Source organism: Rhinoraja longicauda, chromosome 1, assembly GCF_053455715.1.
Source record: "Rhinoraja longicauda isolate Sanriku21f chromosome 1, sRhiLon1.1, whole genome shotgun sequence".
Taxonomy (NCBI): domain Eukaryota; kingdom Metazoa; phylum Chordata; class Chondrichthyes; order Rajiformes; family Arhynchobatidae; genus Rhinoraja; species Rhinoraja longicauda.
This window is the reverse complement of record NC_135953.1, coordinates 22,143,520-22,157,166: the sequence shown is the minus strand read 5'-3', so window position 1 is coordinate 22,157,166 and position 13,647 is coordinate 22,143,520. Positions and strand designations below refer to the sequence as shown.

Genomic DNA, 13,647 nt, shown 5'->3' with positions numbered 1-13,647 from the left:
TGCAAAATCCCAGCGAAATGCTTTGCAATTTGGGGGTGTCATTTCTGTGAAAGACCCCTGGTTCAGGTAGGTTAAGATAATATTTGAACTGGTGTGAAGACTTGGTTTGTCGCTGAAGCTAGCGATGAGGACAGAGGATCCTACATTTGGTTCCATATCCTTATCCATGTAGAACCTCTGTGGGATAGATGACGTTCGATGGATTGCTCCCAATACATGGCGTATTGAGCGGGGTCTCTGGAAACAACCGGCTGAATTGTACCTCTTGTTCCCGTCTGAATGTAATTATTCTTGGAAGTCATTTAAATGTTGACTGCTAAACTGGCTCACTGGTTTCGTGGTGTTGAGTTAAAATCGGTAATCATCAGTGGGAATACTCTGTGCGGTTCTCTTAAATACCAGGTGGCTCAGTAACTCCTAGTGGCGGCATTGGCTCCCGCTCTTTGAAAAGAATGAACAAAATTGTTGCAAATAAATCGCCTCTTGTCTACAGATTAGATATGAAATTCAATGTTATTACCTTTAAAGGGTCAGACTGTTAGACTTCTACAAGAGGAGTCTTCGCTGATCGATATATCACACCTCCTTTATGAAGATCTGATAGCTCCAAATTGGCGTCACTCTGTAGACAATAGACAATAGACAATAGACAATAGGTGCAGGAGTAGGCCATTCAGCCCTTCGAGCCAGCACCGCCATTCAATGCGATCATGGCTGATCACTCTCAATCAGTACCCCGTTCCTGCCTTCTCCCCATACCCCCTCACTCCGCTATCCTTAAGAGCTCTATCCAGCTCTCTCTTGAAAGCATCCAACGAACTGGCCTCCACTGCCTTCTGAGGCAGAGAATTCCACACCTTCACCATTCTCTGACTGAAAAAGTTCTTCCTCATCTCCGTTCTAAATGGCCTACCCCTTATTCTTAAACTGTGGCCCCTTGTTCTGGACTCCCCCAACATTGGGAACATGTTTCCTGCCTCTAATGTGTCCAATCCCCTAATTATCTTATATGTTTCAATAAGATCCCCCTCATCCTTCTAAATTCCAGTGTATACAAGCCTAATTGCTCCAGCCTTTCAACATACGACAGTCCCGCCATTCCGGGAATCAACCTAGTGAACCGACGTTGCACGCCCTCAATAGCAAGAATATCCTTCCTCAAATTTGGAGACCAAAACTGCACACAGTACTCCAGGTGCGGTCTCACCAGGGCCCGGTACAACTGTAGAAGGACCTCTTTGCTCCTATACTCAACTCCTCTTGTTACGAAGGCCAACATTCCATTGGCTTTCTTCACTGCCTGCTGTACCTGCATGTACCTGTATTTAGAGAACACGTGTTTAAGTTGTAGAATCGCAAGTTAAATGGAGTCCCGATAAAGTCAATCATAATATTTGACTTTATTCTGGCGACACGGTGGCGCACCGGTAGAGTTGCTGCCTTACAGCGCCAGAGGCCGTGCTTCCATCCTGACAACAAGTGCTGTCTGTACGGAGTTTGTGGGTTTCGCCTGTGACCTGCGTGGGTTTTCTCCGGGTGCTCCGGTTTCCTCCCACATTCCAAAGACTGATTGGCTTCGGTAAAAAATTGTGAGTTGTCCCCGTGTGTGTGTAGGATAGTGCTAGTGTACGGGGTGGTCGCTGGTCGGTGGGGAATCGGTGGGCTGAAGGCCCTGATTACGCGCTGTATCTCTAAACTAAATATTCCTCATACGTGTTCTCAAGATAGTTATCCCTCCCTCGCATGTGTGCACCAGGAAGCCTAACATGTAAAGCAGCGTCTGGGGTGAAAGAGCGCCATGATGGTTCAGACATAACCCTTCAATGGGACTCTGGTCAACGCGCCAGTTGTCTCCAGTGTCTTTGGCGTTCTTTCTCCTCATTGCAAATCCACAGCGGCTGGGTACATTGTTTCTTTATGAAAATGTTCCCGATGTTGGGGGAGTCCAGAACAGGGGTCACAGTGTAAGAATAAGGGGTAGGCCATTTAGAACTGATATGAGAAAAAAACGTTTTCACCCAGAAAGTTGTAAATCTGTGGAATTCTCTGGCACAGAAGGCAATGGAGGCTAATTCACTGGATGTTTTCAAGAGAAGGTTAGATATAGCTCTTCGGGCTAACGGAATTAAGGGATATGGAGAGAAAGCAGGAACGTGGTACTGATTTTGGATGATCAGCCATGGTCATATTGAATGGAAGTGCTGGCTCGAAGGGCCGAATGGCCTCCTCCTGCGCCTATTTTCTATGTTTCTATGTTTATGTCACCAGGACAATATCAAGGGCGAGAAACGACGGGCATTAGGAGAAATGTTGAGATACTGGATCTAGTGCAGGTGAAAAGACGGAGGGAAGATTTAAGGAGCTTATATTCTGAGAGAAGGTTGATAAGTTGATTGGGGAAGGACAAGTGCTTTTGGAGAATCACTCGGTTTAAGATTGTCACTAAGAATGTCAACAACCTTCACCCGCATGTAGCTTCAGTCCAGAAACCCTTTTACAGAAGTTTAATGACAGAGAAAAGAAAACGGCGCTCGGGAATTAATTAATTTCTGATAAAGCATTTAAAATCGCGGGATTCTTTGTCTCAGACTGGTCGAGGCAGTCTATTTCGTGGCGTAAGCGACAGATTAAACATTCCGCGGGGCGGTGGAAGGTTGTACGGCAACAGAGAGCGCGGTGAGAAACATTCGCACTTGTTGGGTTGTCGGTGGGCACGGTATTGTGGCAGAATGGACCGCCGCCGGCTTTGGGTTCATAATTTCGTAAACAAGAAGAAAAAAAAACTTTTTTTCAGATTTGTCATGAAAAGTTTTGTTTTGCCTGCGAAAGTCCACATGGAAACCAAGACATTTAAGAAATAAAGAATGTCCAGTAAATAATACGGTGAGGTGAATACATCAAATTAGTGAAGCGTGGCTCGGAAACATTCCCGTTTCCGTTTCTTGGAAAGGCCAGATGTTCTGTTGAAAGGAAAAGTTCGCGGATTTAAAGGGTTAACAACGATAAGCAGCACTGGTAGTGTAGCACTGGTAGTGCGTGTGGGGCAGTGGAAGTCCGGGAAATTGACTAGCGCCGTTTCGCTCTTCGCGTTCGCTAAAACAGACTATATAGTCTATCACGATGTGAAAGCAAAGGCGTTTGAATAATTAAAGAGGTGGCAAGAATTAGACCTTCATCCATTAATTATTCCCACTCTGCCAAACTTAAACTTCGATTTACAACTCTGTCTCGATTGGCTTCGATTTTATCAGATGGTGGCGAACCGGTGGAGTAAGAAAAGATAAAACGCATTTAGGGGCTTTGGGATCTGGCCGGCAATATCCGAGGCACACCAGCCAGGCATAGGTGGAAAGCGGGCGAGAGAGAGAGAGAGAGAGAAACGTGGAATGCATCTGACCTGACAAGGCTGAACAATTACTTAACCCAGAGAAAACACATTTGCGCAGAGCATTCTATACAACGGGACATTTAAAGCCTTAAAAAAGTATACATCATCGTCTTGACATGACCAGTCTGAAGAAGGCTCTCGATCCCAAACGTCACCCATTCCTTCTCTCCAGAGATGCTGCCTGTCCCGCTGAGTTACTCCAGCTTTCTGTGTCAATCTTCTGTTGAAATTAAAATTTGAACAGTGAATGAGTCTTGGAAAAAGAAACAAAGGAACTGGGATAAATTGGATATGAAGTCGAGTTTAGAACAGCAGTTAATTGCATTAAGCACAATTGATTCTAAGACCACATATATATTAGCGCATTAGAAACAAAACACTAATGATGCTGGTTCTGATCCCTGCGTTGCCAGTGATGTTACATCAGTCCGAAGAAAGGTCCCGACCCGATACCTCGCCCGTCCATTCCATTCCGCAGATGCTGCCTGACCCGCTCTGAGTTCCCCCAGCACCTTATACTTTGCTAATAGTGTTACAGTTATGCCTAAAGAGGATCGTTAGTAAACATCTGATTGTCACGTCAACCGAACCACACTGTAAATGCCTCCAACCCAGCACAAAGGTAAAGGAGTTTTAACAAGCTTGAGTTCCAGGTTTTTTTTAAACCTAATTCTTCATTGCTCGTCATAGTTATCTGCTTTTCCTTTCCGTCCCTTTCTTCTTATTTATCCTTGGATATTTTTTCTTTTAGTAACAGTGTTTCCCGCTAACATCTGATGCCGCTCTGGAATATACGCGAATAAATAAAGGATGTGCTTTTAAACCGCTCGCTTTTATATTTCCAACAGTTAGCCGGGCGGCACCAATAATCTTGCAAATGAAAGGTCTGGAAGATCTGAATCTAACCCCATTTGACTAGTTTGTATCAACAACGAAAGTTTGACGAGATTATATTCTTTAAATACTTCAGATTAATATAGTTTAAATTATCTGCCACCGCTGGGGAGATGATCAATATTCGCACAACCATTGGCATAATTTAGATATAAAATATATCCCTATATTTTTTCAATTATCGCTCTCTGAGCCTTCAAGGAAGTCCGCGTATCGCTAAAGATATTCGGTTTGCAGTTTTTTCAGCGGACTGAAGCTCTTTTCCGCAAAGAAGTTGAAAAGTTAAAGGGTTGTTTTCGCGTCCAAGCGTTTAATGCGGTTCTCTTGTTGGAAAGAACTTATCAATTCGACATTGGCATGGAGACAAATACGTCGTGTGGCTCGGACGGCGGGACTCCGGCTGAAGTCATTAGGTACTTGGCGCTTTCTAAGTGTTGGAGGAACTGCATCTGCTTTTATTGGTCCTGGTTTCTGGGTCGGCTTCCCTCTGAATAACAAACTAATAAACTACAAATAAGAGCGCCAAAGTCAATGCATGGTGCTCTGGATATTTGGCAAGCAAACCCCTTCCCAATAATCAAAATAGACAAGCCTGTCTTCTAACCAGCCACGCAAATTTACAGCTCCTTTTCGAAAGATTTGGTGAATATCTTTTGTACGATGTTTAAATTCAACTTTGCCGATCTTGGATAAAGTTATGGGGAGTTTTTTTTTAAATTACCGAGGTAGATGAAGGTAGATTACGGGATACCTTGATTATTGCCGTGGTTTACGGAAACCCCAGTGAAAGTGCGCCGTGACCGGTCCCTTTCTACATCCAGTCTGTGTGTCCCTTTTCCCCCTCGCTGTCCATGTGTTTGTTGGCCGTCACATCAACCTCCACCGCACCTGCACTTTAATTGTGTCACAACTCTTTGGAGGATTGTAGGCTTCCTGCCATTACTGTACTCGTCGCCACGTTTTAGTTTCTATTTAATGACCTGTTTGATTTGTCTGCCCTGACACGAATTGAACGCGGGCTGATTCTTTGCCCGTTCGCCGGCGAAGAGAGTTAACAAAATCCGTCACATTGTATTTACCTGTCACGGAAATAAGTCAAATCACACATTTCAATGTGTAAACCTTCAATGCATTCGAATGCTACACGTGGGATAAACGGTATATGCTATTGCAGAGCAGGATTTAAAAAACTATTCTGTATGTATACATACATATATGTATACCTACAGAGTAGTTTTTAAAATCCTGCTCTGCGATAGCATGTACCGTTACACATAATATATACATTACATATATTACATATAATATATGTATATATAATATATGTATAAAGAAACACGTTATCTATGCGCTTATATGCATCGCCACCGGTACAGTACTGCGAGTATAAATGTACACTATATCTTATCGCCTTTTACCGTAACGTACCTTATACAGCAACCGTGCATTCAAAATCTGCCAAATAACTAAGATTAATGTAGACGTTAACATGCTTCGGGGAAGAGTAGTTGGAGTCAGTTGACACAATATATATTTGTGAAGGTTAATAGACATTATGTACGGACTTAAACCCACAGCAGGATTTCAGTGTAAAAGCAATAATAGAAACAACGTATAAACGCTGAGCATCTCCACCTGTCTCTGAACGTAACACCCAGCTGATGCCATCCAATGTTTTCGCCTGGAATGTTTTTAATTTCTTAAGAATGATAGCGCAAATGTCCTGCAAAAAAAAAACCACGAAGTAAAGGCAAATAGCGAAACCTGACATTTCAGAAAAATGCACAGAAATTGATGTCGACGATGAACGTGATTTATACTGGAATGAATATAACAACCTGCATTACTTATCGAAATGTTTAAATAATCCTCCGCTAATGGATGTTCATTTCATGTTGGTTATATTTTAGTAATAATGAGTGCGGCTTAGAATAATAGCGAGAAGGTGTAAAATAAACTAAATTCAATTGAGTATCTCTCGACAGTATGTGAAGCTCTAAAGGTAGGCTCGGTAGCCCGCAGCCTGACGTTTGGGAGTCTGTGAATTTATTAGATACTTGAAAAGACCATTTATCCAGTGTCAGTCAGCGAGTGACGTTAGCAGCTGTGATAATTGCTGTTGGATGGCGGGGCTGAGAGTTCAGAGCTGGAACACTCAGCCCAGGGGCTCTCTGCCAAGCTTAAACTCTCTGCTCCATCACAGTCCAGAGCAGCCTCTGACTGCCGCAGCTTCTGGGATGTGCCTTGAAACAGCGGCCAAATACGCCAGGATTTGCAAACGCGCCAGTGGGGTTAAAGAAAGGTTCGGGAGGAACTGCGGCCGAGGCCACAATGCTTGTGTGACGGGCGACCCGCATTTATTAACAGAAGGTAACGTGTTTATTTTATATATATATATATATACACAAACTAATTGAGAATAGTAAATTATCGATGAATTGGGCGTATACAATAGGCTTATTACTTTATTTCTGTCTGTGTGTTATTATGAACCCATCAGGCCAATGTAACCACCATGTTATTTCTATTCATTTTTCCCACCCCCACTTACTAGACTAGAGATGTACATTTTCTTGTTCTGATGAGGTCTCTCTCTCTCTCTCTCTCTCTCTCTCTCTCTCTCTCTCTCTCTCTCTCTCTCTCTCTCTCTCTCTCTCTCTCTCTCTCTCTCTCTTCTCTCTCTCTCTCTCTCTCCTCTCTCTCTCTCTCTCTCTCTCTCTCTCTCTCTCTCTCTCTCTCTGCATATCTCTCTGTCTCTCTCTCTCTCTCTCTCTCTCTCTCTCTGTATATCTCACTGTCTCTGTCTCTCTCTCACTCTCTCTCCCTCTTTCCTACCTCCCTCTCTTCCCTCTCTCTCTCTCTCTCTCTCTCTCTCTCTCTCTCTCTCTCTCTCTCTCTCTCTCTCTCTCTCTCTCTCTCTTCTCTCTCTTCTCTCACTCACTCACTCACTCTCCTCCCCTCCCTGGTCTGCTCACTCAGTACCTGCCTTACTGCGGTGCCATTCGCTTCGTCCTTTCCCTCCCTACTTTCAGAGTGTTTATTGGATCCATGTGGACACGTTTCCTCGGTTACTTTGCAGCGTGAAGGGTTTTTGTTGAATGCTGGCACCGGCTCGTCTCCTCGCGGCGATTGTTTTCCTATTTCTTTCTGTAAAGGGGTTGTTTAAATAAAGCGACCAATCATAATTTGGAGTCAGAATGTGCTGAGCTGAATCGGAACAAGTTCCAACCTCTTTTATTAATTAATCGGCTGAAGAAACGCGGGCTGAGGATCTTCTCGCGAGTAACCCGGCGTTTTGTGTTAACATCGGCTTTTAAAAAAAAGGTCTGCTTCTCACGTATGGTTAGTAATATAGGAAACAAAGAGATTCATAAGCATATTTCTGTGTGATAATCCGTTTTTGACAAGCCGATACAAAACATTGATTAATCTATTACTGTACATGAAACATCTTACAATTATACTGGTAACGTGTCCACATTGCATCTACGTCTTGTGCTAAGTGCTTCCACCATTCGCCTCTCCATGATTGATGCTACCTATTACAAGGTGTACTGTAATATTGATCTAAATGCAAGCCGAGAAGGGTCGAGTTTCTGTTTTAATAATCTTCTGTGTATCGCAGGTACAAGGAGAGGCTCTGATAAATAAACGCCAGGCATTATGGAAGCCATCCCCACTTCTCTCCCAGGGCCCACTGATGTTGCGCTCACGGCACCAAGTTCCTTTGAGCAAGACTCCCCAAGTCAACAGAGGCCTCCCCACATCTCGATGAAACCCAATCAAGTTGGCCAAGTCATGCTGTACGGGGTGCCTATAGTGTCACTCATCATTGATAACCAGGAGAGGCTATGCCTGGCTCAGATCTCCAACACCCTGCTCAAGAACTACAGCTACAACGAGATCCACAACAGGAGGGTGGCTTTGGGCATCACCTGCGTCCAATGTACGCCGGTCCAACTGGAGATCTTGCGCAGGGCCGGGGCCATGCCAATATCATCGCGGAGATGCGGGATGATCACCAAGAGGGAGTCCGAGAGGCTGTGCAAGTCCTTTCTAGGCGAGAACAGGCCTCCAAAGCTCCCTGACAACTTTGCTTTCGACGTTAGCCACGAATGCGCTTGGGGGAGCAGGGGTAGCTTCGTCCCTGCTCGTTACAACAGCTCGAGGGCCAAGTGTATCAAGTGCTCCTATTGCAGCATGTACTTCTCTCCGAACAAGTTCATATTCCATTCCCACCGCACCCCAGAGGTTAAGTACACCCAGCCCGACGCCGCCAACTTCAACTCGTGGAGGAGGCACCTCAAGTTAACCGACAAGACCCCACAGCAGGACATGGCCTACGCGTGGGAAGACGTGAAAGCCATGTTTAACGGGGGCAGCCGCAAGCGGGCTTTGCCGGGTCACTGTGGCTCGCTCAGCGCAGAGAAGGCAGTCGGCAGCGTTATCACCCACATGATGGCCCCGGACCTCGCACAGAAGAGAGCCCGGTTCGCCGAGGACGACGAAGACGGAGGCAGCCTCTCTTCACGGAAACACCTGCGGAGTTATCCAGTGATCCCGGTCCCGAGCAAAGGATTCGGGATGCTACAGAAATTCCCGGCTGCCTCGCTATTCCCCAATCCTTACACCTTCCCAGCGTTCGGCCTCTGCCAGAAAAAAGACGACGGCGACAGCCTTTCAACGGGCCAGAAGCAAAGCGGGCTCTCCGGGCTACTGTGGCCGGGTAGGAAGGATGCCTTCTACCCACCGCTCTGCATGTTCTGGCCGCCGAGGGCAGCGAGCGGTATCCCAGTGCCCACCTACCTCCAGCCCCAGCCCAGCGCCATCACACCGGCCGGGGAAGCCCCGACCCTCAGGCAAGCCTTCCTGGATCTCTCCGACCAAAACGAAGCAAGTCCAAGGGACAACTTGTTCGAGAGCGACGCCATAAACCACCCGGCCACCCCTGACCACAGACTGGCAGCTGACGGGAGAGTCAAACTCTTGGATGTCAGCACTTTCACGGCCAGGAAGCAGAGCTACCTGTCCGCCTTCAGGCCCGTGGTGAAGGACATCGAGAGCATCGCCAAACTTCACGGCAACCTGGAGGAGTTTGGATCGGATCGGCACCCCTCCTCCCCGGCCACCAGCTGCAGTTACCACAGCGACAGTGTGGAGAGTGAAGAGGAACAAGAGGTGGACGTGGAGACCAACAAGCTCTCGGGCGATGGGCTGGAGGACGCCATCTCTCCCGGCCACTACACGCACAGCAAACCACAACAGGACAACCGGCCTAAAGACACGAACGAAAAGACCGCTTTCTCCAACTCGAAAGGAGAACTAGCCGGGGACATGAAGGAGGCAACGGAAGGCCCGGCCAATAAACGAGGCCCCACTCCCTGCGACCCGACACCATTGGAGCAAGCCAGCTACAAAGATGTAAATATCAGATTTTGGCTATTTAGCTAATTATTACTTGAATACTGCTTTGGGCTAGAATATATATACATAAGAGGCGCGTTTAACGACTATCGTCTCCCTTAAGATATTAATAATGCAATACCGTCCCCAAATTCTATTTCACAGCTCGAATCGCTGTATTATGTGTGTAATTGCACAGAATGTACAGGTTTAATTTGCCTTTCGCAAACATGTCCACGTTATTTCTTTCCTGGGAGTTTTAATAATAGTTCATCAGCGGAAGCGCGATGCGGGGGCTGACACCAACGCGACCTCTTATCTAATTAACAGCAGCATTCTATCATTGTCACACCATGGCTAACATTTCTTTCAATTTGTCTGTTATTTTTGCAACAGGGTCTTAAAAATGGAACCAAAAAACATTCACTCTTTTCTAAAAAGAATGAAGATAATTTTCCTCGTAAGTGCAAACTTGCTTACATAAATCTTTTTTTTTTTAAACAATAGAAGTGTGAAATGCGTGTGAAATAGAATTGCCCTTGTCTATATAAATCTTTAAAAATAATAGAACTGTGAATACTTTGATCCATTTCAAAGCGGGAGCGCGGAACGAAAGTTGAATTGAAAGTTCCTTGTATTGATCATACATGACTGTTATGTTTCACCCTTCACGGCCCGCTATCTATTCGAGACGCTGTTTTTATTTTAGTTATCTGTTGTCTATCTGCGGCTGTATTTCTACTCCTTTTTTGACACCCTGACGCTTGATGTTTCTCTCTGGTCCAATTTACGCGGTTTACGTACTGAGCTAATTTCTGATCTCTTTATTCTTTAACCCTTTTATGTATTTCTGACCATTTTCTCTCCCGTGGCCCGTGTTTCCCCAATAACCATGTCCTGATTCGTAATCTAACGTTTATATCTGCGCTGCGTTAATGTTAATTCCGTGTTACAGATCAGACAAAACAACAGGATTGTTTTGCGGAAGAATCCGATAGCTCAGGGGTAGGATTCTGGCGGGAACCTGCGGGTGAGTGAGGCCAAATAGACAGAATTAATAAATATATTAAATTTGCAAACGGCGGAAGAATAGCACATTCTCGAAATTGTTCTGCAAATCTTAAATTTAAAAGGAGTACTAATAGTAATTCTGAACGAAAGATTACAAATAAATCAAGGAGAATTGATTTGAGTTTGTAATAAGGACATATAAAATAGTTGGAATATCAGGTGTAATTATAAAGCTGCAAATGCAAACTATACATAAGAATAAATTGAAAAGAAGAAAATGAAATGAACACCCTTAAGAAAGCAATATTTTACAATAAGTAAAATAATGACATAATCTTCTCCTTCAAAAGAATTGTTATACCAAGCTTGTTGCTTTTAATATTTGTCAACAGCGATAATAAAGGTATTTTATGACAGACATCAACATTGATATCATCTGGCTCATAATGAGCCTCGCATACAATACATTAGAACATTCCCTTTATTATCTTAAACAAATTAAATGAATCCACCTTTTCTTATTGCTAAATGTCGCCAAGGGCTTTACCTAAGACAGCGAAGGACGTGATTAGAAGTTCTGATGCAGCGTCTCAATTGCACTGAGCTGGGGCGGTATCTGTTGTAGGGGAGAGAGAAAAAAAGAATCTAATTTGCCATTTATGTAATGCAAACTCGTTTGGCTTTGTCGATTCACGGTTAATTGACTGTCAAACGAGGTTGCTATCCTGGGGCAATGTCTGCAAATTTGCCTGTCAGATGAGAGAATCGAAGGTTCAGAATGATAAAAAAAAAACACACAAGCCTTTTGCTCTTATTAGGAGGAGGAGCCCATCATCAAATATCAGCTTTCTCAAACCATTTTATTTAAAATACCAGTTTCCCGGATAAATTGATAATGTTGGAGAATATCTATTTTATTTTACAGCCGCCGATGCCATTAAGAATAGATAAACACAATTAACGCTTTAATGGGAAGCTTCTACCACACGATTTTTTTTTAAACGCGGAATCCCCGCTTTAAGCAGAGAATTCCCAAAAGTAGAACCTTAGATTGGAAAGGAAATAAAACAAAATTCGCAGGTGCTGGCAATCTGAAATAAAAACAGAAAACGATGGACATATTCAGCAGATCAGGCAGCATCTATGAGAAGAGAGACGGCGTTAACATTTCAGCTCCAAGACCCAAGGGTCTTGGCCTGAAACATTAATTGTGTTCCTCTTCCCACAGATGCTGCCTGACATGCTGAGTCATTTGCCTCCCGTCATTTTCCGTTTATTTTTTTCTTTCTTCCCAAGTCCCCAGAAAGATTCGAAGACTGTTTTGTTTATTTTATAGTGGACCACGATCAAGAATCAACGTCTCGGCTTTCTATCAAAACTGATGTGGCAAATATGGAGAAAGGTAAATATCTGCAGTGAACACACACAAAACGCATACAGCACACACATTGTTGACATATATCTGGAAGTAATAACGACTTGCATTTATATAGCACATCTAACGCAATGAAATGCCTCAATGCGTTTCACAGAGTAAATCACATTAGGTTGGACTGTTCTTCCGTGTGCCAGTATATATATATATATATATATATATATATATATATATATAAAGTAAAGGTGAATATATAAATGCTGGCACTGGCATATATATATATATATATTTTGAAATTTGTACTATTCCATTTGACTGCTCGATTGACGCCGCTCTTCGCAAATGTTTTATGTGTCCACGCACATTTGCTCACCACATTTCTGTCACTTAATTCACATCTCTGGTCCACCAGCACTGAACGTGTATCTCGCCGCTTTGTGCATTCCTACCTATACCTTTGGATTCTAAGAAAATAACTGCAGATGCTGGTACAAATCGAAGGTATTTATTCACAAAATGCTGGAGTAACTCAGCAGGTCAGGCAGCATCTCGGGAGAGAAGGAATGGGTGACGTTTCGGGTCGAGACCCTTCTTCAGACTGATCCCTGACATCAGTCTGGAGAAGGGTCTCGACCCGAAACGTCACCCATTCCTTCTCTCCCGAGATGCTGCCTGACCTGCTGAGTTACTCCAGCATTTTGTGAATAAATACCTTTGGATTCTAACCTTCTTCGATGTCTACCTCTAACCTTTGAGGCTCAGAACATTTTTCTGTTCATTCCTTATTGAGTACCATTGTTATATTCCCCCATTGTCTATATATATATAGCTCTTGTGAACGATTGTAAGCGTTCAATGCACTTTACACCATTTACAATGTAGACTGTCTCGTCTTGCTCATTCCATCAGAATCAGTAATTATCTACATGCGTAGGAAAGAACTGCAGATGCTGGTTTAAATCGAAAGGTAGACATAAAATGCTGGAGTAACTCAGCGGGACAGGCAGCATCTCTGGAGAGAAGGAATGGGTGACGTTTCGGGTCGAGACCCATTATCTACATGTTAATCAATCTACCCATTTTTTATTTTTAAATGCCACTGCCTCTGCTCTTACACAGTTATGTCGCCACATTTCCTGGTCAAGTAAATCCATCGGCCATCAATACAGTACCAGCTTTAAACATCCTCCTCGTTTGATCGGGATTGCTACGTCTTAAGGAGACGTACCTATTTTAATCTTTCGACACTCAAAGTTACTTACATTATTAGTGGATATTTATTGGGAAGTTCAGTAGAAGTGCATTCTTTTATCCCCCCCCCCCGATCTAAAAGTTGCTCCAGCGTATCGAACAGCCTCGTGTTCCATCAGCTTACATTTCAACGCGCTCCCCCACGGAATGTCGCTGTTTCACAAAAATCCACCTCATTCCGCAATACTTCACCATGGAATTGTCTACCTACACTGGTTAATTACTGTGCTGTGTTTTCTTTTCGCTGTGGGCGATAGCTAACTGCACGGACGTGCTAGTGAAATCAACTAATCCTGGACTGACATCAGAAGTGTAAATAAAATTA

General features: G+C 44.0%; 1 protein-coding gene across 1 annotated transcript in view; it reads left to right on the top strand.

Moving 5' to 3' along the window:
- skor2 (SKI family transcriptional corepressor 2) overlaps positions 1-13,647 on the top strand; it is an 83,231-nt gene that overhangs the window by 43,942 nt on the left and 25,642 nt on the right. The window contains exons 2-5 of the mRNA XM_078409368.1: positions 7,908-9,703; positions 10,082-10,145; positions 10,641-10,715; positions 12,033-12,098. Coding sequence (XP_078265494.1) covers positions 7,946-9,703; positions 10,082-10,145; positions 10,641-10,715; positions 12,033-12,098 — 1,963 coding nt within the window. The 5' untranslated portion in view covers positions 7,908-7,945. The remainder of the gene's footprint in view (positions 1-7,907; positions 9,704-10,081; positions 10,146-10,640; positions 10,716-12,032; positions 12,099-13,647) is intronic.